The sequence below is a fragment of the Podarcis muralis genome, chromosome 10 (genome assembly GCF_964188315.1).
Source record: "Podarcis muralis chromosome 10, rPodMur119.hap1.1, whole genome shotgun sequence".
In the NCBI taxonomy this organism is placed as follows: Eukaryota; Metazoa; Chordata; class Lepidosauria; order Squamata; family Lacertidae; genus Podarcis; species Podarcis muralis.
The window spans coordinates 63,196,799-63,221,337 of record NC_135664.1 but is presented as its reverse complement, the minus strand read 5'-3'; the positions used below and the strand labels follow the sequence as shown (position 1 = coordinate 63,221,337).

General features: G+C 46.5%; 1 protein-coding gene across 1 annotated transcript; it reads right to left on the bottom strand.

Moving 5' to 3' along the window:
* Nucleotides 1-1,133: 1,133 nt before the first annotated feature.
* Nucleotides 1,134-22,920, bottom strand: LOC114605418 (solute carrier organic anion transporter family member 1B3-like). The gene is made up of 14 exons (XM_028746701.2): nt 22,752-22,920; nt 19,681-19,822; nt 18,484-18,616; nt 16,407-16,513; nt 15,517-15,663; nt 14,302-14,400; nt 11,548-11,781; nt 10,437-10,601; nt 9,389-9,584; nt 6,804-6,966; nt 5,908-6,092; nt 3,992-4,056; nt 3,083-3,200; nt 1,134-1,461 (listed from the first exon to the last, which is right to left on the bottom strand). Exons 1-14 carry the CDS (start codon nt 22,881-22,883, stop codon nt 1,248-1,250), a joined length of 2,100 nt encoding a protein of 699 aa, XP_028602534.2. The 5' UTR covers nt 22,884-22,920; the 3' UTR covers nt 1,134-1,247.
* Between the last annotated feature and the right edge of the window lie 1,619 nt (nt 22,921-24,539).

The window sequence follows — 24,539 nt, the reverse complement described above, 5'->3', positions numbered from 1 at the left end:
GTTGGTTGGAGTGGGAGTGAATTGGGATAGAGTCTGTGGGTAGGTTGAGTTAGTGTAGTGAAATAAGTTGAGTCAGGAACAGTTAGGAGCTAGGAAGACAAGTAAATAGAGGTGGTTTAGTGAGTGAGAGCAGGTAAATAGACAAGTAAATAGAGGTGGTTTAGTGAGTGAGAGCAGGTAGCAGAAGTTATAGGTCCAGATAGGCACCCTATGATTGTAACTGACCAATAAAAAGGTAAAGGTAAAGGGACCTCTGACCATTAGGTCCAGTCGTGGCCGACTCTGGGTTTGCGGCACTCATTTCACTTTATTGGCCAAGAGAGCCGGTGTACAGCTTCCGGGTCATGTGGCCAGCATGACTAAGCCGCTTCTGGTGAACCAGATCAGCGCACAGAAATGCCATTTACCTTCCTGCCGGAGCGGTACCTATTTATCTACTTGCAGTTTGACATGCTTTCGAACTGCTAGGTTGGCAGGAGCAGGGACCGAGCAACGGGAGCTCACCCCATTGCAGGGATTCAAACCGCCAACCTTCTGATCGGCAAGTCCTAGGCTCTGTGGTTTAACCCACAGCGCCACCTGCACCATTTATGAAACCAGATGCTTGTTAAACTGCAATAAATAAACAGAAGTTTATGTTCCGATTTGACCCTGACCGGACTCAGTATTGTACCAGGTAGGACCTGGGTGGTGACAGCGAGAAATCAAGTGGTGGCACAGGGATCAATAGAGGGTGAAACATCCGTGGACCCTGTGCGGTCGCCACACTCGGTACCAAATGAGAACCCTCACAAAGCATCATTTTGATCTGTTGCTGCCATCCTTTACTGTTCCTTATAGCTCTCTGTATAGCTGTTCCCCCACTCACACCCTGCTTTGTGGGCTTTGCATAGATATCTGTAGGGCTCCCCCACCCCCACCTGGAATTCAGTTCTGGCACCACTCAGGTGGGCACCATTGCCATTATAAGAGAACAAAGGAGGCGTTCATGGTGAGTTCTGGCACCTCTTTTTCTGGGAAAATAGCACTGGATATCTGGATGGCCATTGCGACAACAGAATGCTAAACAGGACATTGGTTCTATCCAGCAAGGACCGTCTTATGCACACAGAAAGTAATGACAACAAATGCTATTAAATAATGCACTGCTGTGTTGGACAATTTAATCTTTGATATAGTCAAGATGCCCCCCCCCCTCCAATGGTCTGTGCATGACTGCCTAAGTACAGTGTGATGGTTCATTTGCGCTATATGCAGGTGTCCATTTCTGCATCTGAAAGGCCTGCCGTATGTTCAGCGCCATTAAGCTTCGTTTCCCCATTCAGAGCATCTTCTTTCCTCTTGGTTTCGGGGGAATCAGCCTGTTTCGCTCCAAAATGTTTCTTCACGAACAAGAAGAAGACTATGCCCAGCAGATAGGATGGAGCTCTTAAGACAAATGTTAGACCGAAGAAATAATGTCTGCATAAGAGAAGAACCCGCAGAGGAATTGTGTTTATATTTGACTTTTTCATTCCTGCTTTTTATATCTATTTATTTATCACAAACACAAAAAAATCCTAAGAGCGGCTTACGGTGTAAATTGCAACACAACATAATAATAATAATAATAATAATAATAATAATAATAATAATAATAATAATAATAATTTAACACTGAAGTGTGATAATGTGCAAAATATTTAGCAGAAAGCAAAACAGTAGCACAAGATTCAATTGCTAAATAAAACAAAAGATCACTGGAATAAATTAGTCTTGATTAGGGGGTGAAGCCAGTGCTCTTCCAAATATTGTGGCCTCATTAAAGCAGCAAAGTGGGGAAAACTTTGCTAATTTTGAGAAAATGCACATGTCAGATTCATCTGCCAAGCCCACTATTCAAATCAGCCTATCCATGGCGGTCGGGGTGTGGGGTGCAGCTTGGGGAGCAGACCTGAGGGACGCAGCCTTCCCTCAGGTCCACTCCCCAGGCATAAATTAGCTTGCTGAGGCAGCCCTCAGCAGTGCAGTCGGCCAGGAGCAAGTCTCTGTCCATAGAGCCAGAAGCGGGTGGCTAACAGGCCATAGAGCTTCCTCAGCACTTAGGGTCAGTGTAAACCTGTGTTTTGCCATGGCCCCTTCTCTTCCCACTCCCCCCCCCCCGCCCCAAGCAGACCCTGTCATACTCCATACCCCCACTAGGAGGCAGGAAGGTAAATGGCATTTCCATACGCTGCTCTGGTTAGCCAGAAGCGGTTTAGTCATGCTGGCCACATGACCCAGAAGCTGTACGCCGGCTCCCTTGGCCAATAAAGTGAGATGAGCGCCGCAACCCCAGAGTCGGCCATGACTGGACCTAATGGTCAGGGGTCCCTTTACCTTTACCTTACCTATTTCTTTAACCAATAAAGTTGTGGCCTTTTAATCCCAGACAGTTGCGGTGACCCTTTATTCATATACCCTAGTTGGGCACGCTCAGTGGGGATGGGGACTCTGCGGCTGGGCACGCAACTGGTCCAGAAACTACGGCCAGTACAGAATGCAGTGACTAAACTGCTGCTGTGGCCAAACAGCGTGTGTCATCTTTCCTAAGACATCTACCCTGGCTGTCCATATGCTACTAGGTCAGGTTAAGCGATTCCTCCTCCAACACCAGAGGGGGAGATAAGAACATAGAAAGCTGTCTTATAATGAGACAGACTATTGATTACACTGCCTGGCAGTGACTCTCCAGGATTTCAGACAGGCGTCTCTCCTAGTCCTGCCTAGGGGTGCCCAGAATTGAACCTGAGTCCTTCTGCATGAGACCTTTCAATTCTACAATTCTACGGTTGCACCCCAAAGCTCTAGTCCATTAATCAACGTGATTTAGCCAACTATAACTTGAAGCCCTGTTGTTCTCTTAACAAATTGCCCAAGAGAGATGGGATCCTGGCGCCAGGCATTAAAATTAATTGACAGAGAGACGGCTAGCCTCAGAGGACTCCACCTGGATGGCTGCCAGGCAGGAAGTCATCTAGATTGAGCCCAGCCATTGTATTAAGTTAATGAGACAGCTGCCCTTGAGATGACAGAGAAGCTGTGGGATTCCAATGGAGCTCACCTGTACACTGTCGCATCATAAAGCATGCAAGCTCCTCGCTTGCCGCAGCTGCTGCTTGCCCACTTCAAGCAAGCCCTGTCTATCACAGCTCCAAAATAAACAGGGGCTGGAATTCCAGCTGAAAAACATCATATAGGTTGTCATCTAAAGCACATTTTTAGACAATATTCTTGGGTAGGGTGATAGTAGAGACAGGGTGTTTGCATGTGTGTAAGTCTTAGAAGCCCAGTAACCCAAAATACTGAGCAGGTCATTGCAATAATGCATGGCCTCCCTTGCTCAGGTCATTTTCTTTCCAGCAGTGGTCAGCCAGTTGCCTTCAGCAGGGAATTGATGGTCCTTATCAGCTTATACATCCACGGTTCTGAGACAGACACCCCCCCAAATAAAAACCCCACCTCTGAGCATGCAGGTTTCATAAGCCACTTGGGGGATTGCTCAACCGAATCATCTTAACAGATAACTAACAGCAAACGTTCTTCAGGTATGGAAAAAAATTGGCAACAGCCACAAACAAAGGGAGTGATCTCAGTTAGATAGGGGAAACCCCAACATTTGCAAAAGTACAGAAGTTCGGGGGGGGGGGACCAAAATCAGCCTGATGAGGAGCAATCTCAGTGGCATGCACAGACTGTGCACACATACCTCCCTCTCCCACCCTTCCCTCACCCCCCCCCATACATCTCTTTCACAGAGAGACCAATCCAAATCTTCTTTACATTGGACTGGGTCCTTCTGCCCAACCCAGCTGGCCTACATCAGAGTAATGTCAGTGTCGCTCCAACAGAAGCCTGCCCCACATACTTCTTGCTTACTTGCCTGTGTGAGTGTGAGTGTGTGAAGAACTGGGGTGGGGTGGGGGGGTGTCCAGTGATATTCAAAAATGACCAGAATGGTGATGTTTCTTACCCAAAGCTCTCAAAACAAGCATATAGAGTCCAACTGCAAGTGACTTCAGTTCTGGATCTACGCACCTAAATGATGAAAGAAATCAGCATTAGTGGAAAATATGCTTCTATACATTCCTGCAAGTCTCTATAAATTATCTGCCATGTTACTAACACAGTGAGCAATCCATTGCTAGTGCTTTGGCTGTGTTATCATCTATTATTATTTGCTTTCCGCATAAGCGTCTCAATATGATGCTCAGTAAACCAACAGCGGATTCTTCCCTTCCTAGCATTTAAGCAGCAATTGTGGGGGGAAGCTCACTGGAGGAGAGCACAATTTGCATTCTGATGGTCCCAGATTCAATTGTGAGCCTCTCCAGTGCAACGCAAGGGCCAGCAAGACCTCCAATCAGCGTGGATAATCAGTGTGGATAATTCTGAGCTGATGGACCAATAGCCTGACTCAGAATAAGAGAGCTTCTAATGTTTCCTCCAATCTAATCGACGTAGTCACTGCAGAGCATGATGGGATGTTGGAAAAGTGTGACAAAAGTGAGCCTGGTGCAAAAGGTGAGTTCAGGAGTTTGCCCGATTCAGCAAACTTTATGACCATGGAGGAAGGGTAGCTATGTGAACTCAAGCCTTGCCTCCAGTGAATTTAGACAGCTCTGAAAGGCTGGGATTTGGGGTAAAAAAAGAGGAATTGCAGTATTATTGGTACGACTCCCTCTAATACTGAACTCGGGTTATGAGTGCCAATAGAAATGGTGTCCTGATGGAAGACTGGGCCACTGTGAAAGAAGAGGGGGGAATTTCAGGATTTGCAAAAGTACAATTTACCACCCTGGCTTCCTTTGGGAGGCAGGGCAGGATAGAAACTGAGTAATTAAACAAATAGGTTGTTTTCTCTTTTTTAAAGTACCATATTTTTCGCTCCATAAGACACACTTTTTTCTTCCTAAAAAGTAAGGGGAAATGTCTGTGCATTTTATGGAGCGAATGCGTGGTCCATGGAGCCGAATTGCCCTGGGGCAAAAAGCAGATCATGCTTTTTTAAAAAAAGAGGGAAGTGGGTGTTGAAACAAAGCCGCTGATCGGCAAGTGATCGGGAGGGAGATAAGGGACGCTAGCAATAAAGGAGGCTGCCTGAGAGGGGGGAGGTAAAGACAGTGAACTTGCAAGGAGAGGAGACAGGAAGACTAAAGCAATGAGGAAATAAATTAGAAGAAAAGGAGGAGCAAAAAACTGCTCCAGCTAAGGAAAAGACACAAAGGCAAACAAGAGGGAAGGGGGTGTTGAAAGGAAGCAGCTGATCGGTAAGTAATCTGGAGGGAGATAAGGGACAATAGAGATAAAGGAGGCTGCCTAGGAGCGGGGAGGTAAATGCCCATGGATCCTCAGGATTTTTACACTGGGTCACCCCAAATTCACCATCAGATCACATAGCATGTCCATGGCTACAGCCTGTACCCAAAAAATTATGCATCCACTGTTGCGTGGGGCCACAATGGCGCAAAAACGTGGTTACAAAGCACAGATCCACATGGATCCTCAGGATTTTTGCATTGGGTCACCGCAAATTCACTGTCAAATCACAGGTCTGTGGCAACAGCATGAAGCACAAAAATCATACATCCACTGTTTCATTCAGAATATATTTTTTCTTGTTTTCCTCTTCTAAAAACTAGGTGCGTCTTATGGTCAGGTGCGTCGTATGGAGCGAAAACTACGGTACCTAAGTAGGCAACAATTGAGAAATTAGCATGCTCAGTTGCCACAGTATACAAAGGGTCTCTTCCCGGGGGTTTGGAAATCTGCAGCAGAGGGCAATGGAATTACGGTATTTGTTTTCAGGGAACTTTTAATATGAAACAAGGACAGGAGCGGATATTACCTGTATGGCCTTTCTTGTGGCAGGCACAACTTGTTACTTACCGAATCATGATCATGTAAAAAGGAGTCCCTCCCAGCGCATAGAAAAAGGAAGCCACTGTTTTGATCACTGCATAATAAATAAAATTTCTTGAGCAACTGTCAGTCCTTGGACATTCTCCCAAAACTGCCGAGGAATTCCTCAGCCCAGAATCCCCTTTTTCAATGCAGCTACAATTCTGAAAAACCTGAAAAGAAGGTTAAAAGTTTTTTGCATATGGTAAATAAATGAATAGAAGCGAAATCCTGGACTCCATATGCCTATCTATTCTGCCTTTGCCCACCTTTCTTGAAAGAAAAAGAAGTAGGGGACACCAGAAATTCCTCTAAAGAGTTCATTTCTCTGCCCCCAATCCCCTTTCAAGGTAAAAGGCAGCACTGCCTCCGCTGAGACCATATAACACCAGTCCTGAAAGACCTACATTGGCTCACAGAACATTTCCAAGCACAATTCAAAGTGTTGGTGCTGACCTTTAAAGCCCTAAATGGCCTTGGCCCAGTATACCTGAAGGAGCATCTTCACCCCCATCGTTCTGCCTGGACACTGAGGTCCAGCGCCGAGGGCCTTCTGGTGGTTCCCTCCCTGCGAGAAGTGAGGTTACAGGGAACCAGGCAGAGGGCCTTCTCGGTAGTGGCACCCACCCTGTGGAACGCCCTCCCATCAGATGTCAAGGAAATAAACAATTATCTGACTTTTAAAAGACATCTGAAGGCCGCCCTGTTTAGGGAAGTTTTTAATGTTTGATGTTTTATCGTGTTTTTAATATTCTGTTGGGAGCCACCCAGAGTGGCTGGGGAAACCCAGCCCAAATGAGTGGGGTATAAATATATTATTATTATTATTATTATTATTACTACTACTACTATTATTATTATTGTCATGAAAACAAAGCTCTTACTGTGTCTTTCCTGGATCCTGTCACAGCTTTGCATCCAGCGAAACAGGGCGACACATATGTCATCCCATCTTCTCCACAGACCGGATCCCACTGGTTTGTGGCACAGTTGCAATTCAGGTTGCAGGCTGAAGATAAAGGAGTTGCGCCCCGTGCAACCGCTTGCCTTGTGGAATAAGCAGGGAGGTTTTCCTTTAGTTCATCCTAAGGCACATCTAGCATGGGGTAACCAACAGGGTGCCCTCCAGATGCTGGAAGAGTGACTAAATACTCAACTTCTAGTGATTTTGGTCAGAGAAGCGAGACAGTAGTAAATTACACCAAGCAAGTTGGTGTTAACTCTTTATTAGCAAAAACAGATCTGCACAGGAGTGGCAGGCCTAATGAGCGCGGCAGCTCATCTCCAGCAGATATTGGCCCTATGAAGCAGTTGTAGAGACTGAAGGTCCACCTCCCCACAGCTGCCTAAGTCCCCTGCTCTCCAGGGTTCCCCCCCAAGCAATCTGAGACTACACCTATGAGAAGTCAACTTCTTCTCGGCCCTTTTCATGCCTCTCTTGGTTCTGGGAGATAAGTGGGGAGGGCAGCTTGTCACAGCAGGAGTGGGAGACACCCGTGCCTCTTCACCAGCTGGACTCATCTCTGCCTCTTGGCTTTCCTCCTCTCCTGCTTTAGCTCCTGCCTCTGATTTGGAATTCTCTCTGCCACTGACTCTCTCAGCTCACTAAGCCCTGTTGCCTCTTTAGCTTTCAGCACCCCCTTTCCCCAGTCCTCTCCCTCTGATCGTTCTTCGTTGTCCCGCCATCAATCACTTGGCTCTGAACCTTCTTCCCTCAGGGGTTCCTCCCACCATTTTTCTGTGTCCCTCCAGTCCATGACACACAGGGAACAGCAAACAGCTCTCCTCCAGAGGATCTCATGGATCCTTAAGGTACCCTGGACCCACCCAGGTTGTGCAGAAATTTGTCTCTGAACATGAGAACGTTGAACCTGGCCTGGTAGCAGAGCTGGCATTACCCTTAGGCACACTGAGGTGAATGTCTTAGGAAGTGAGATTCCATTGGGATCCAGAGGTGGCAAACCCCACTGCTGTGTCTGCCCTGCCACCAAGCCCACCTGGTGCCTCTGCTGCCAGAAAAGCGAGGAGAGGACCAGGACCTCGGCTTCAGCAGGGGGAAGGAGGAGGTGGAACCAGCAACTCCCCATTTTGCCTCAGGTGGCAAAATGTGTTGGGCCACCCCTGTCCAGTTGTCAATTTGCATTTCTAGGTACAGAAAGTATTGATCTGATGTGTAGAGATCTTTCCTATTCTAATTAATTCAAGAGGGTTCTGGAAGCTTCTCTGCGTGAAAGAAACAAGCAGAAGGTTCATGGTGTTTGGGTTATTCCTTCAGAGAAACTGAGCACTTAAACTGCTTTTGTTATCTCTTCAGTCAAGGTCATGCTGACTATAAAAGTAAGACCAGAAGGAGCCTGCGTTTTCACTTTCTCTTTCTGTCTCTTTTCCTTCTGGTGTGGTGTTCTGTACACAGTATGCTTAGTGTTAAGGTTTAGTCTTATTATAGGTAAAGGTAAAGGGACCTCTGACCATTAGGGCCAGTCGTGGCCAACTCTGGGGTTGCGGCGCTCATCTCGCTTTATTGGCCGAGGGAGCCGGCGTTCAGCTTCCAGGTAATGTGGCCAGCATGACTAAGCCACTTCTGGTGAACCAGAGCAGCGCATGCAAACACCGTTTACCTTCCTGCCGGAGCGGTACCTATTTATCTACTTGCACTTTGATGTGCTTTCAGACTGCTAGGTTGGCAGGAAGTCTTATTATAAGTTATTGTAAATTTAAGTTAAGTCGGCTACAACTGGATTTCTTATGGACAGCGCCAATCCTGAATGTATTGGATTCGTGACCATTACGCTCATTTGCCTTCAGTAGCAGTAAAGCCCTTCTGGATGAAATGTTAACTGCCTCTGGTCTATTTTTGGGAATCCCACATGGGGGAACCAGTGGAGATGTTTTAGCAGAGGTGCCACACGTAGTCTGCTCCCACCAGCAGTCTAGCTGTTTCATTTCCCACCAGCTGGAGCTTCCAGGCCAGGCCTGAGGGCAGCTCCACACAGAGCACATTGCAGAAGTCCCATTTCAAGGTTACCAAATGCTACAATGGCCACGTTGGCCAGATATGATCATAGATGGAGTACCAGAGGAAGCTGGTAAAAGACACTCCTAGCTGCCAAGGTCATGTGGGCCTCCAATGGCAAAGATGGATCCAGGAATACAATGGTACCTCAGGTTAAGTACTTAATTTATTCTGGAGGTCCGTTCCTAACCTGAAACTGTTCTTAACCTGAAGCACCACTTTAGCTAATGGGGCCTCCTGCTGCTGCCGCGCTGCCGGAGCTCGATTTCTGTTCTCATCCTGAAGCAAAGTTCTTAACCTGAAACACAATTCCTGGGTTAGCGGAGTCTGTAACCTGAAGCGTATGTAACCTGAAGCGTCTGTAACCCGAGGTACCACTGTACCTCCAAAGCTACGTACCAATCTTTGCAACACACATACACACACACACACACTCAGTGCATCTGTATCACATACCCATCATAAGATACTGTCAATCCAGCCACTGTGCGGTTTTCACAGCCCACTACTAAGTAGAAAAGCGAAATGACAAATGCCAGAAATGACAGTACATATGCCATTTTGGTTGCGGCGACTATGCCAATTTTGTATTTTTTCATGATGAAGCCTCCTAGGAATACACCAAGGCAGACTGCTGGTATGGCTGTGACGGCTGGAATAAAAGACAAAGAAGGAAATAAGGGTCATGTCCTGTCCCCCCCATCGCAAATGACTTAACAGGGACAGCAAACGGGTGGGGAGACTGAAAGGATACCCTGGAAATGTTAAAAGGGGGAAAGGACCAACATTAGGAATACAGTATTGCTCCTCCTCTTTGTGGGAAATGGATTGCGGATTAAATCTGTAGATTTAGATCTTAACCTCCTGTTAGACACATGTGGGAGAAATACAAAAGTAATCTGAATAGGGAACAATAGAGAGTGGTGAAAAGGGGCTGGACTGCCTTCTTCCTACTTCTTCAGGTGGGCCATGAGGATTAGGAAGTGTTCCAGAAGCAGCCTGGGGTACAAAGACTGCGTGTTTCTTGGAGAGCATGCATACTGAATGGATAATCTGCAAATTGCCTGGAGAATGTACAAAACACATGTGAAATATGCACATTCCCCAATACCGATTGGCAATTATTGCTGCTGCTGCTGTTGTTATTAATGAAATTTCATCCGAATACTTCATCCAAAGGTCAGTGGGTGGTTGACAACATAAAAATACAAAATGAGAACACAAAATGCATAATAAAAACAAGAACCAAAACAAACCAATCACCTCCTCCCACAAATCAAGGCATATTGGCTAGAGAATGTACAAAGATCCCTCAAGATATGCACAGTGCCCAAAGCCTGTTGGAGGTGATGTATATTGACTGGGAAATGTACACAGCACCCTCTTCTAGGAAGGGTTATGCGCACATTCACCATGAGGCCTGGTGAATGTGCACAATGGCCAGTTACTATGCACATTTACTGCTCAAGTCCCTTTCATTAATACACACACACACAGGACTCACCTGTTACAAAGTTAGACTTGGACGCTGGCTGACCATACTGCTGCTCTATGTATTTCGGGCTGTATGTTAAGTAACCAATAAAGCTGTTGAACTGCAGCAACGATGAGCACAATAACATAAAGAACATTCGGTTGCCCAGTGTTCTCTTCAGGGACTTATAGAACTCTGAAAGAGAGAGAGATGTGGTGCTTAGTGCAGGCCAGACCTGCACATTTTATGAATGATCTGCACATCATTTTATAAAACATCAAATTCAAAGAAATGAAAACATTTGGACTCATGAGAGTCACTTCCCAGTCGTGAACTGATATCCTAGTTTATTTGCTGCTGTTAATTGTATCTCTGAGCTGCGGCAGCAATAAGTGGCAAAACTAGCATTTTTTTCATTTTTTCTGGTTTTGCTTTTATTTGGTTTGTTTTTAATTGCATTGTATTATGGAAAAAAAAACCTGAATAAAAAATTATGATAATAATAATAATAATAATTTCCCCTCTCATTTCTATTCCTCTCTAACATCCCTGCCTACCACTGCCCAACGACCTTCCTTTGTTGCAGTGCTTCCCCTTCTCCATTCAACTGACCATCCAGAGCCTGACACGACTGAATAGGTCAGGGGTCAGTAGACTTTTTCTGCAGGGGGCCCAGTCCACTGTCCCTCAGACCTTGTGGGGGGTCAGACTATTTTTGGGGGGGGATCCCCCCACGACTCTCCCCTCCCTTCCCCACAGCACCGGACGAGCCCCGGTGGCTGCTTACCTGTGCCTTGCGAGCGGCAGGGGCTGGCGGCGGGACAATGAGCAGCGCGAAAGGGCTGGCTCCAGAGAGGGGCTGCTTAAAATGGAACTCAACAAAGCCCAACCCCCTTCCCCCTCTAGGCAGGGCAGGGAGAAGCCAGGAGGAGGGAGGGAGGAGGCACTGCCGCCATGGTGTGTGTGAGGGGGGGGGGGAATGGCACGGCCCGAATGATCAGAATCCCCACGCTGATCTACACAGTGATTCCTGGACCATCTGCAGGCCGGATCCAGAAGGCAAATGGGCCGGATCCGGCCCCTGGGCCTTAGTTTGCCGACCCATGGAATAGGTCCTGGGCCACCAGGGCAGATCTTTCACCTTTCAGTTTTGAGAAGCGAGCTCCTCGTTGACTTTCAGGCTTCTGTATATGGCTTTCATCAGCGTGACTTTCCAGTTTTTTCTTTTCAGGATCGCCCGCTCCTTCTTTCTCCAGGCTTTTAGGCAGGAAGCAGAAAGGGATGCCGGAAATCAGATTGAAGACGCCAGCGATCAAAAAGCCCAGCCACCATGCGCCAACCCAGCGGGAATCAGTCGGAGTTATCGTTACCGTATCTAGAGTAAAAGACAGGTCAAAGTCCATCTGTTCATCAACTATCCATGGTAAGAAATGAAAAAGGGAGAAAGCACTTTCCCAAAAAAAGCCAGAGTGCTTTCTGTTGGGGATAATTCAGACTGAAATTCCCAGGTGTCAAAAAAGGTTATTAATGTATGCCACTACTGCGGCCCGTGTTTTGTTAGCCCAAAAATGGAAAACAAGCAAGGTCCCAGCCAAAGAAGAATGGTGACTTAAGTTGACAGAATATGTGCATCTTGCAGACTTAACATATAGAATGAGAGAACAAGAAGAACATATGTTTAGAGAAGATTGGGGAACATTCATTGAATATATGGGAAATAACTGTGCACAAACGCTGGCAGCAGTGCCAGATTTACGTATAAGTTAAACAAGCTATAGCTTAGGGCCCCACTCGCTTGGGCCCCCCCAAAAAAAAATTTAAAAGAAAAAAAACTGGATGTACATCTCCAAAATATAAGATAAAAAACAAATGAAATAAAACCTACATACAGCAACAGTGTTTTGTGTTGTGTAGGCTCCTATGATGTAAGTAATGGGCTCCGCCTGCTAGCCTGCTCCCTAAAATATCACATATTTTGTTATGTGCAAATGGCTTTAGATACCTATTATGTCCATAAATTACCATATAGCATATATTCAACACAAAAAAACCGCGACAATTTGTTGTTGACAAAGGACAGCTGGACATTTAAAGGGCCCCATTACCTTCAGTAGCTTAGGGCCTCATCAGACCTATCTCTACTCATAAACTCTTACAGTGGTACCTTGCAAGACGAACGCCTCGCAAGACGGAAAACCCGCTAGACGAAAGGGTTTTCCGTTTTGGAGGCGCTTCGCAAGACGAATTTCCCTATGGGCTTGCTTCGCAAGATGACAGCCCATAGGGAAATATCCGGGACAGCGGGGAAGCGCAGCGCGTCTTTCCCACTGTCCTCGGGCCTCCTCCGAAGCCTGGCGGCGGGGCGGGAACACCTCCTCCCGCCACCGCCGGGCTTCGGAAGGCTCCTCCGAAGCCGGGCGGTGGGGCAGGAACATCTGCCCCCACCGCCCGGCTTCGGAACGATGCTCCGAAGCCGGGCGGCGGGGGGGAACACCTCCTCCCGCTGCCGGGCTTCGGAACAATGCTCCGAAGCTGGGCGGTGGGGCGGGAACACCTTCTGAAGGCGGGCGGGGGGCGAAAGTCTTTGTTCCCCCCTGCCTGCCTTCCCGGGAGAGCGGAGAAACACAGCGCGTTTCTCCGCTGTCCCGGACGGCTTTTGAAGGCAGGCAGGGGGGAGCATAGACTTTCGCCCCCCGCCCGCCTTCAGAAGAGGTCCCGGACCTCTTCTGAAGGCAGGCGGGGGGCGAAAGTCTTTGCTCCCCCCTGCCTGCCTTCCCGGGAGAGCGGAGAAACACAGCGTGTTTCTCCGCTGTCCCGGACGGCTTTCGAAGGCAGGCGGGGGGGAGCAAAGACTTTCGCCCCCCGCCCGCCTTCAGAAGAGGTCCTGGACCTCTTCTGAAGGCGGGCGGGGGACGAAAGTCTTTGCTCCCCCCTGCCTGCCTGTCCCGGAGGGCTTTTGAAGGCAGGCGGGGGGGAGCAAAGACTTTCGCCCCCCGCCCGCCTTCAGAAGAGGTCCAGGACCTCTTCTGAAGGCGGGCAGGGAGCAAAAGTCTTTGTCCCCCCTGCCTGCCTTCCCAGGGGCTTTTAAATCACCCCGGACAGCGGAGAAGTCCTCCGCTGTCCCGGGGCGATTTTAAAATGCCGCCCGCCAGCATTTTAAGATCGCCCCGGACAGCGGAGAAGTCCTCCGCTGTCCCGGGGTTTTTTAAAATGCTGGGGGTGGGAAGAAAAGCCCTTGTCCCCCCCCCCAGCCTTCAGGAGAGGTCCGGGGACAGTCCGGGGACAGACTGGTCTGAAGGCGGTTTCCCTAGGAACGCATTAATTGATTTTCAATGCATTCCTATGGGAAACCGTGCATCGCAAGACGAAAAACTCGCAAGACGAAGAGACTTGCGGAACGAATTAATTTCGTCTTGCGAGGCACCACTGTATCTTTAATTCTGTAACGAATTATTGTGTTATACGTATCTTTATGAGTTTGAGTTTGTAATCTCTGTTTGAGCTCGTAATCTCCCACTACTGAAATTTATATTGTCCTGAGTTTTTGGTGTGCTTTTTTCTTGGGATATTTAATAACAAGAACTCCGAATCTTTCCAAAGCATCCCACTTAACCAAATTATTATTATTATTAGTAGTAGTATTATTAGTATTTATACCCCACCCATCTGGCTGGGCTTCCCCAGCCACTCTGGGCGGCTTCCAAAAGAATATTAAAATACTGTGATACATCAAACATTAAAAGCTTCCCTAAACAGGGCTGCCTTCAGATGTCTTCTAAAAGTCTGGTAAAATGTGAAGGCTACAGAGCTCACAGCTCCATATGATTCAAAGCCGTAAGTCAAGCTATGCTGCACGCCACATGTTACAATCACCAATCTTCAGCTTGCAACTCACCTAGATCCACGAAGCCAATGTCAACATACAGTCTGGCTAACAGAGATCCCAAAAGGAAACCAGCCATTGGGCCAATCATTCCTATTGTGTGCAAACAGCCTGCAGTTATAAAGAAAATATTATCAGTATATTCCAGTGCACACAAGCTTCAGAGCAGGTCGGGACTGCAGAGCAGGATGGGATATCCTATATTTCATGCCCCTTGAAAGACCACTCTTCACGGATGAAAAGTTAGCACAGCCCTAGTTTAAAGAATCACGTTACGAATAACTGGGATCAAGCTTGCATTTCCGAACACACATTTAACAATGCAATTCTACACGTGTCTGCTAATAAGTCAGGTCCATAGAGTTCAATGTGGTTTACTCTCAGGTAAGTGGTTACAGGGTTGCAGCCTTATCATACATACATTGATAGTGTTCTTCAGCAGGTGTCATAATGTAAGGGGGAGCTCTGTCCGAACTGGTGAATCTTAAAGAGATTCACAAACGTTTTCCTGAGTAATAAAGCATTGCGATACTGTTTTTATGACTTTTTACCTCATTTGGTTCCAAAGCTTGAGAATTTTTTGAAGAAATTGTACATTTCTCAGGTCAAAGCAGATTTTTTAAAAAAATCAAATTGTGAATGAGTCAAAATATAATGACAGAAAATTCAAATTTAGACAATATGAATGCAACTCTGCTGATGACCGAAGCCAGATTTTACTATAAAGAGGCTTTTGGACATGCTATCCAACTCAGGAGCAGGTGCAAAATCTGAGTGCTGCAGCTTGAAAATCTGCCTTTGTTTTTGCCAGGCACTACTTAGTACATGGGACGCAGGTGGCACTATGGTCTAAACCACTGAGCCTCTTGGGCTTGCCAATCAGAAGGTCGGCGGTTCGAATCCCTGCGATGGGGTGAGCTCCCGTTGCTCGGTCCCAGCTCCTGCCAACCCAGCAGTTCGAAAGCATGTCAATGTACAAGTAGATAAATAGGTACCGCTCCGGCGGGAAGGTAAACAGTGTTTCCATGCACAGCTCCGATTCGCCAGAAGCGGTTTAATCATGCTGGCCACATGACCCAGAAGCTGTATGCCGGCTCCCTCGACTAGTAAAGCAAGATGAGCGCCACAACCCCAGAGGGTCAGGGCGCCACAACCCCTAGTGGTCAGGGGTCCCTTTACCTTTACTTTATTTAGTACTAGAGATGAGATTTCCCTACGAGACGTTACCAATATAAAAAGGAGCGTCTTCTTCTCTCGAGAAATCATCCAGGTACGATATGCCCAGTGGAGTTATTGGCGTTTCACCTATTCCACGTAGTAGATTCCCCATCAAGACATAAATCCACGCATAAGATACAACTTCTTTTGCACAGCCTGCAAATAACAGCAGTTATAGCAGGAGAACGTAGTCATGCCTTTTGCACAGGAACACATATCCTCCCAAGCAATCCCAAACAGGAGATGTTCACCAAGGATGTTCTGGTGGTGGGATGTCCAATTCCTATGCTCCCGGGGTAGTGGTGCCCGCCCTGTGGAACGCCCTCCCGTCAGATGGCAAAGAAATAAACAACTATCTGACGTTTAGAAGACATCTGAAGGCAGCCCTGCTTAGGGAAGTTTTTAATGACTGATGTTTTAATGTATTTTTAATCTTTTGTTGGAAGCCACCCAGAGTGACTGGGGAAACCCAGCCAGATGGGCAGGGTATAAATAAATTATTATTATTATTATTATTATTATTATTATTATTATTATTCCTTCTCCACACTGTGGTCTGGGGATCAGAAGCTCATTTTGCCTGACAAAATGGGCTACCTGTTTTACAGTCCAGCACTTTACACTAGCCTTCTCCAAGTGTTCAAAAGAACAAGAGTGGGCAAATACTGAGTAGAGGCACCGGCTCTGCTCCCCAAATCTCTGCCCCTGCCTGTTCAACCCCTGATCTCCCCACGTTGAATGGAAAGGTTGGAAGGCTTCCAAATACATTCAACTGAGCACTATTAGAAGCTCTCCTGCCCAACCTTCATGCTCAATGCATGGATATTGGGATCAGGGCCAGCATATCTCTGCCCCCTCCCCAGCACTTACAAACTTCCGTGGAGAAACCACAAGCTTACCCGACACAGACATCCCTGGTGATTCTGGGACTGTTTGGTTCAGTAAGCAAGGAGAGAGGTTGGATGTCGAGTTCTCAGATCCTCGTGATAATGTCTCATATTTATAACTGAAAAGAAAGAAAGGTAAACCAGAGGTTCATCCCACAGCTCCTTTCTAGGCACAGGTCCACACTTTAAGGTTCTGTAACAAAATGAGCTACCCGCTTTCTCCAAGAAAACACACTCTTTAATGCTGAATCAGAGCAAATGGCAATTCGGGTTTTCCACAGATTGTTGAGCGGGTTTTCATGGAGGAAACACTCCCCCCCCCCCAAAAAAGGCGCTTGGATGAGGAGTGTTAAAACACGAACCTGTGCCTAGAAATGTGGGACAAAAGCAAGTTTGGATAAGCCCCTAGTCATGTATACCTAAAGGAGTGTCTCCACACCCATTGTTCTGCCCGGACACTGAGGTCCAGCACTGAGGGCCTTCTGGCAGTTCCCTCACTGTGAGAAGTGAGGTTACAGGGAACCAGACAGAAGGCCTTCTTGGTAGTGGCACCTGCCCTGTGGAATGCCCTCCCATCAGATGGCAAAGAAATAAACAACTATCTGACTTTTAGAAGACGATCTGAAGGCAGCCCTGTTTAGGGAAGCTTTTAATATTTAATGCTGTATTGTTTTTAACACTCAAAAAGCCCTGTTTAGGGAAGCTTTTAATATTTAATGCTGTATTGTTTTTAACACTCAATTGGGAGCCGCCCAGAGTGGCTGGGGAAACCCAGCCCAAATGGGTGGGGTATAAATAAATTATTATTATTATTATTATTATTATTATTATTGAAGAAAGATGCAGAGAGATGCCTTGGCACTGGAGAGTGGGAATAGCATGGTGACCATTTGCAATTATAGAAAATGTAGATAAGGAGAAGTAAAGAATGGGGATTTCTTTCTAAATTTCAGAACTATTTAATGCATCGTCAAGAGTTGCTTAGTCAAAGTGGCTAGAAAGAAGTTTGGTAGCTCTAGCTGACACTGGCCATCTTGGAGAAACACCAAAAGCACTTATCCTAGACATAAAGGTAAAGGTACCCCTGCCCGTACGGGCCAGTCGTGTCTGACCCTGGGGTTGCGCGCCCATCTCGCTTAAGAGGCCGGGGGCCAGCGCTGTCTGGAGACACTTCTGGGTCACATGGCCAGCGTGACGAAGCTGCTCTGGCGAGCCTGCACCAGCGTAGCACACGGAAACGCCGTTTACCTTCCCGCTATAAAGCGGTCCCTATTTATCTACTTGCACTTAAGAGTGCTTTCGAACTGCTAGGTGGGCAGGAGCTGCGACCGAATGATGGGAGCTTACCCCACCGCGGGGATTCGAACCGCCGACCATGTGATCGGCAAGTCCTAGGCGCTGAGGTTTTACCCATAGCGCCACCCACGTCCCATCCTAGACATAAGTGGGATTAATTTCTAAGCAGACACAGACAACATGGGAAGGATAACCAAAGAGGATTAGGATTGCAGTTTTAGCCTGGCTCCAATCTGCTACATTTCATTATTGTTTCGGCAATGTTATTTTTACTGTATTTTGCGTTTTGATTGTTGTAAGCTGCCTTGACGCGTCTGTGTCTGTTAAATCGGAACCAGCGAAGGTGGTGAATGTCCTGTATCTCTACATGTAATTATATTCTACTTATTTCGCACTTCACTGAATTTTGCAATATAGCCTCAAGCTTCTTCTTTTTTTGGAAAAAGTACAAAAATGCATATTTTAATATTAAAGGGTTTGTACCTAATGAAGTTCTTCTCCGGGTAAACCCGATAGAATTAATGGACCTAAATTAGGCATGGCTGTTCATTTCAATGTGTCTGTCCTGAGTTGAACTAGCATTGGATACAAACCAACATGTTTTGAAACGTTTATACTGGGATGAAACATGTCCCAATACATATTTGAAATTGTTAGGAACCAGAAAGGGACAGATATGTTCACCTCTACCATTCACCTTTATATATGTTTCATTCTGCATCTCAAATAATATCCTTCAGAGACAGAGGTGTGGCCAATCTAACAAACTAAATGTAAACACGCTTGTACTTACTATCCCATGAAAAAGTGAGGCATTGCTGTTAAGAAACTCCCAAGAGACATGATAAAACATCCAAGAGCAATCACCCTTGGCCGATGGAATTTTGCCCCAAAGTAACTCACGAACGCAATCACCAACAGATTCCCTGGAAAACAACGTAAATAATGATAGAGTATTTATTCGTTGCTAAATCACTTAGCACTTGTTCTCAGAACCCGCTGGTGTTCTTAGGGGGGGGCACCGCAAGGAAACAGGGATAGTAAAGTTATGGTAAAATTGGTTTCCCTACCCAGTTGGTCAATGAGTGGCTACCATTGCTGTTGCATCACATCCTACGGTGCGGATGCACTTCCAGATGTTTTTGGACAGCAACTCCCATTATCTCTGACCACTGGCCATGCTGCCTGGGGCTGCTGGGAGTTGTAGTCCAGGAACATGAGGAGGGACACGGGTTCCCTGCAATTGTCACAAAGGGTCCTAATGACCACAGCAATTCTTCTTGGTGGGTCTTGCCCCATGAAACAGTTGCAGAGGCTGAAGGTCCCCACCTTCCTACAGCTGCCTAAATCTCCTCCTCCCTCAGGCCCTTCCCAAGCAATCTGAGACTCTGCCAGTATGACTGTCTGAGCTCCTCCCTCTGCGTGCCTCTTCTGGTCCTGGGAGACCAAGGGGGGAGGGGAGCTTGTCCCAGCAGGAGGCGGGTGACACCCTGACTCTTCTTCACCAGCTGGACTCATCTCTGCCTCTTGGCCTCCCTCCTTTCCTTCTTCTGCCTCTGATTCTGGCTTTCTTTCTGCCACAGACTCTTCCCGCTCACCAAACACTGATATCTCTTCAGCTTCCAATGCCTCTTCTTCCTAGACTTCTCCCTCTTCTCCCTGTGACCACTCATCATTGTCCCACCATCAATCCCCAGGCTCTGAGCCTTCATCCTTTGGGGGTTCCCCAGCTGCTGCCTCCCACCATTCCTTTGTGTCCAGCCAATCATGGCAATGGGCCTTCGTTGTGAACCAGCAGGACTCTCCTTATGTCCCTATCACTCATGATCCTTTGAATCAACATCCACCAAGTAGGAACCTTTCTCACCCACAAGGTGCATATAGTGTTGTGAGGAAGAGCAAGGAATGGAAGGTGGTGATCCATATTATTCTCTCCAAGGGTTTTCTCCCCTCCTGCTCCCCACTACATGGCTTCTCTCTTACTACTTACCCAGTTCAAAACTTCCATCCATGAAGCCAGCCGTAGAGGAAGAGATGCCGAACCTCCTTTCCATTTGGGTGAAGGAACTTTTCATCATAGCCCCAGAAAACACTTTACTGAAGTAGGTGAATGCCAGGGCAGCAAGGAAGGCCTAATGAAAGATGAGAAAAGGGGGTGGGATTGGGTAATGTCACATCATCAACGAGCTTTCTCCAGGATAATGGAAGCCACCCTTCCCTATTCTCTGAGAGATCAAAATCCTTCTAGAAGTAAGCCTTTGTTCTTCAGAAGAAAAAGTTTTATGTAGTCAATGGCTTATAGCCAACGTCAGTCCTACTCAGAGTAGACCCATTGAAATTAATGCATGCGACAAACTTGAGGTCATTCATTTAAATGGGTTATGTCTATCCTCTCCAACAGCCTTGCTGTTAACACAAGAAAAAATACGCAAATAACTGAGAATCGATCTATCTCTCCTGCTCATTAGCATAGCCCTGCCCCGAGTGCTATTTCTTGGTAATGGCACAGTGTGACAAAGAGATGGAAGTCAGAAACTCTTTATATGCAATCACTGATGGTGCATTTCAACTATGCAAGAATGCTACAACATCTTTATTTGATTGGCTGTCACAAGACACTTCCGATATATTTTGCAAGCTAGTAATTCCCCCTCCCAGAGAGGCACAGACACTTATGAAAAACAGAAGCCAATATACGTTTTGAACTGATTTCACTCCGTTGCCAGTTCAGGCGGGTAGTCTTGGGTTCAATGTTTATCCAAATAGTCTCCAGCTTTGTCAACACAGCCCTCTTGGTATTTCATCTGGTCCCAAAACAAACAAAGTCCTGATGCACTGGTTAAAAGTTAGAAGTGCTTGAAAAACATAGTTACAAGTGAGTAAACAGCATGGATTGGGTTTTGAACTTTGGGGTGCTGTTGACTTCTCTGTGCAAAGGGAGAAGAGAGTTTGCCGTCAAAATGTCATAGGCTTTTTTTCTCTCAGGCAGGTTTATTTTTCGGTTTATTGGGACGAAAAAATATCAGGAGACAAGCTGTCTTTCAGATGTTCCATGAGAACTGTGATATGTTGAGATCCTTAGATACCAGAGTAGTCCCTCAATATCAAGTCTTAAACAGGTGTGGGACAGGTCTTAAGCCACTACAATGACCCCTAGATTTGTTTCTCCTCCTCCCAGAAAGCAATAAAGGAATTAGGCTCTGCTCCAGCAGCAGAGATATGAAGTAGTCCCTCAACTGTATTTTCCCAGGATCTGATAGGCTGTGTGTGACTTAAGTCATCTGCAAATGCTTCTTGAGCAGCTATCAAGCCATGCCCAAGAAACAGTATTATGAAGAGCCATTTAGGAAGTGGGTAGTCCTCCCTCTCAAATATTTCACACCACAAGTGAGGCTCAACAATGTTTTTTGTTATTGTTCCTGGAATCGTAGAGTTGGAAGGGACCTCAAGGAATCTCAATTAAAGAATCCACAACAGATGACCGTACAACCTCTGCTTAAAAATCTCCAAGGAAGGAGAGTCCACCACCTCTCATGGGAGTCCATTCCTCTCTTGAACAGCTTTTACTGTCACCCCTTTAGATATTTGAAGATAGCTATCATGTCGCCTCTCAGTCTCCTTTTTCCAAAGCTGAACACACCCAACTGCTTCAACTGTTCCTCATAAGGCTTGGTTTCCAGACACTTGATCATCATGGTTGCCTTCCTCTGAACTTGTCAGTAACCTTCTTAAATGGTGGCACTCAGAACTGGACACAGTATTCCAGGTGTGGTCTGACCAGAGCAGAACAGAGTGATACTATCACTTCCCTTGATACAAGCCTGGAACAACATTAGCTTCCCCCCCTGCTTCCTCACACTGTTGCCACAGGCTAAGCTTCTAAGACCCCCTAGATCCTTTTCACATGTAGTGCTGGCAAGCCAGGTGTTCCCCATCTTATATTTGTGTAACTGGTCCTTCCTGCCTAAGTGTAGAACCTTAAATTTGTCCCTGTTGAAATTCATTTTGTTAGTTTGGGCCCAGTTCTTCAATCAGTTAAGGCCATCTTGAATTCCGAGTCTGTCTTCTGCAGTGTTAGCTACCCCTCTCAGTTTGATGTCATCTTCAAATTCATTGGCCTCATCCTTATAGATCATGTTGATCAGTTCTTTGTTGATTATCATTATAAGCCAGTCTTCCCCCCAATGTGGTGCCCCCAAAATGTTTGTGACTCTGGCTTCCACCAGCCCCAGCTGGCATGGCCAATAATCATGGATGATGGGAGTTGTGGTCCTGAATGCTTGGAGGGACCCACATTAGGGTGAGGTTGTTGTAATGATGCTTTGGGGCACTGAGGGGAATGAAAACCTCACTCTTAGTCCCCAGGGAACCTCGTGAAAAAATATTTATGGCGTGGCGGATAGATCCAGCATCATGAGTGGCTGGCAGTTGCTCAAGGCTGTCGTGTGCTGATGATGTCGTGTCTGGGAACTGCCTTGGCAGGGTGCACAGACCTAGCCTTGACATCTAACGATCCTTTGCGTTAATGATTCCCATGCGGTGATTCTGCATCTCACGCATAAAGCAACAAGATGTGCAACCAGGGTTATCCGGAGTTACAACAGAGATGGGGAACATGGTACAAGACAACAACAATCATCGCCCCTAATTATTGGCCAAACTGGCTGCGACAGATGGGAGTTTGAACCCAACACCATGTGGAGGGCACCCTGTTGGCTTCCTTTGATGCCTATGTCCTGAAATTAACCCCCCTTTCATGTTTTCAGGAGAACAAGAGAAGGCATAATGTGAGTAGAGGAGTGGCTACGCAGGTACCAGCTTCGCCCCCCAAATTTGAAAGCACCTGGACAGTCATTGACTCCTCATCTGTAGCTTAGTAACTCCCCAGGTCCATGAAACTGAAAAAGGCAGAGCCCCAACCCTATCAGTGGTGGATATCAAATGAAAACCATACACTTCCAAATGGAAGTGTCTTTTTAGAAAAAGACTGTTGCAAAGCAGAAAACATTAGACTTTTTTTTGAAAAGAAAAGAAATAGTAATAGTAAGGAATTCACTGGACCTTCAGCCCTTTGCAGCACGAGGTTTTTGTCCTGGCTGTGAGTTCCTTGGGACCTTCCTCCTCCTTAGACAGGTCTGCTGCTTTTGTTTCCACAACGGCTCCATTCACATTTCCTGACTCAGCAACCTTCATGATTGCGATTTCTTATCTTCAGTGATTTCCCCGTTTCCTGCGAAGAGAACGCTCAATGCATTAACATAAGACACACCACATTTTCCCTGTACAGTGCTACCTCGGGTTAAGTACTTAATTCATTCCAGAGGTCCGTTCTTAACCTGAAACTGTTCTTAACCTGAAGCACCACTTTAGCTAATGGGGCCTCCCGCTGCCGCCGCGCCGCCGGAGCACGATTTCTGTTCTCATCCTGAAGCAAAGTTCTTAACCTGAAGCACTATTTCTGGGTTAGCAGTCTGTAACCTGAAGCATCTGTAACCCAAGGTACCACTGTACTTTTTATTTCACATGGAATGAAGTGGGGGTCTTCAAAACCATTCAGTCAGGAATTATTTGTAACTGTCTCATCCCAAGAGCTTTTCTTCATACTAATGCTGAATAATGTGGAAACTGGGGGGGACGGGGGACGGACACGTGTTGACTTGTGTTGTGAGCAACCAATTACTGGATGCTGCAGAGCAGTGAGGGAGGAAGTCTTGAACCAAGCATCTTGGCAGTTGGACTGTGGGGCCCTGGCACCACTGCAAGCTTGGCAAACATTGCTTCCGGGGCCAGCCCTACCATTAGGCAAAGTTAGACCACTGCGCAAGGGAGTTGTTTCTGTTGAATCCTTAGCTGACCCTAAAAAAAAAAGGGCTTCCTGCCCTTGACTTTTGGTAGCCAAGATTTCATGGTCTATGAATGCTTGCTTTTAATTTCCTAAAATATAGTTGATGGAAACAAACCTACCCCATCATGTACAATCATAGTCCCTTCTTGCTGTGGATGTAAGAACACCAAAAGAGCACCATCTAGTACTTGTCTAGCCAACTAGATGCAAATCCGAAGCCCATAAGAAGGACATCAGCACAATAGACCTGAACTGTGATGGTTCCCTAGTGCTGGTTTTAAGATCTGATTATAATCATGAATGAGATGATGCTCATAGAATCATATGGCTGTAGGGTATTCCGAGAGTCTTCTAGCCCAACTTCCTGCAATGCAGGAATCTCAGCTAGATCATACATGGCAGATGGCCTTCCAACCTCTGCTTAAGGAAGGAGAGTCCACCACCTCCCAAGGGAGACTGTTCCACTGCCGAAAAGCTCTTACTGTCAGAAAGTTTTCCCAAATGTTTAGTCAGAATCTTCTTTCTTGTAACTTGAAGCCATTGGTTTGAGTCCTACCCTCCAGAGCAGGAGAAAACAAGCCTTCAGATATTTGAAGATGGCTATCCTATCCCCTTCTCAGTCTCCTCTTCTCCAAGCTAAACATACCCAGCTCCCTCAACCATTCCTCATAAGGCATGGTTGCCAGACCCTTGATCATCCTGGTTGCCCTCCTCTGCCCACATTCCAGTTTGCCAGCATCCTTCTTAAATTGTGGGGCCCAGGACTGGACACAGTACTACAGGTGTGTTCTGACCAACGCAGAATAGAGTGGGACTATTTGCCTAACCCAAGGAGGAATGGATGCATCGTGTCAATTTCAGTTTCTCATTTTTCCCCCAATCTTAAATTCAGATCTTCACATTTATTTTTATTTTAAAAAATTTATATACCGCTTGCTTGTAATTAAACCACAAAACAGTTTACAGAAAAATAAAGCTAAATATTAAAGTGATCAATAAAAGAC

Excerpts from the sequence above, each read along its gene's own strand:
- LOC114605418 (XM_028746701.2), bottom strand. The coding sequence starts at position 22,883 with ATGAAGGTTGCTGAGTCAGGAAATGTGAATGGAGCCGTTGTGGAAACA. Across the intron at positions 19,823-22,751 it reads CGTGCTGCAAAGGGCTGAAG|GCCTTCCTTGCTGCCCTGGC; the intron begins GTCCAGTGAATT and ends ATCTTTCATTAG. Across the intron at positions 3,201-3,991 it reads GCTTGTTTTGAGAGCTTTGG|CTGGAATTCCAGCCCCTGTT; the intron begins GTAAGAAACATC and ends GATGTTTTTCAG.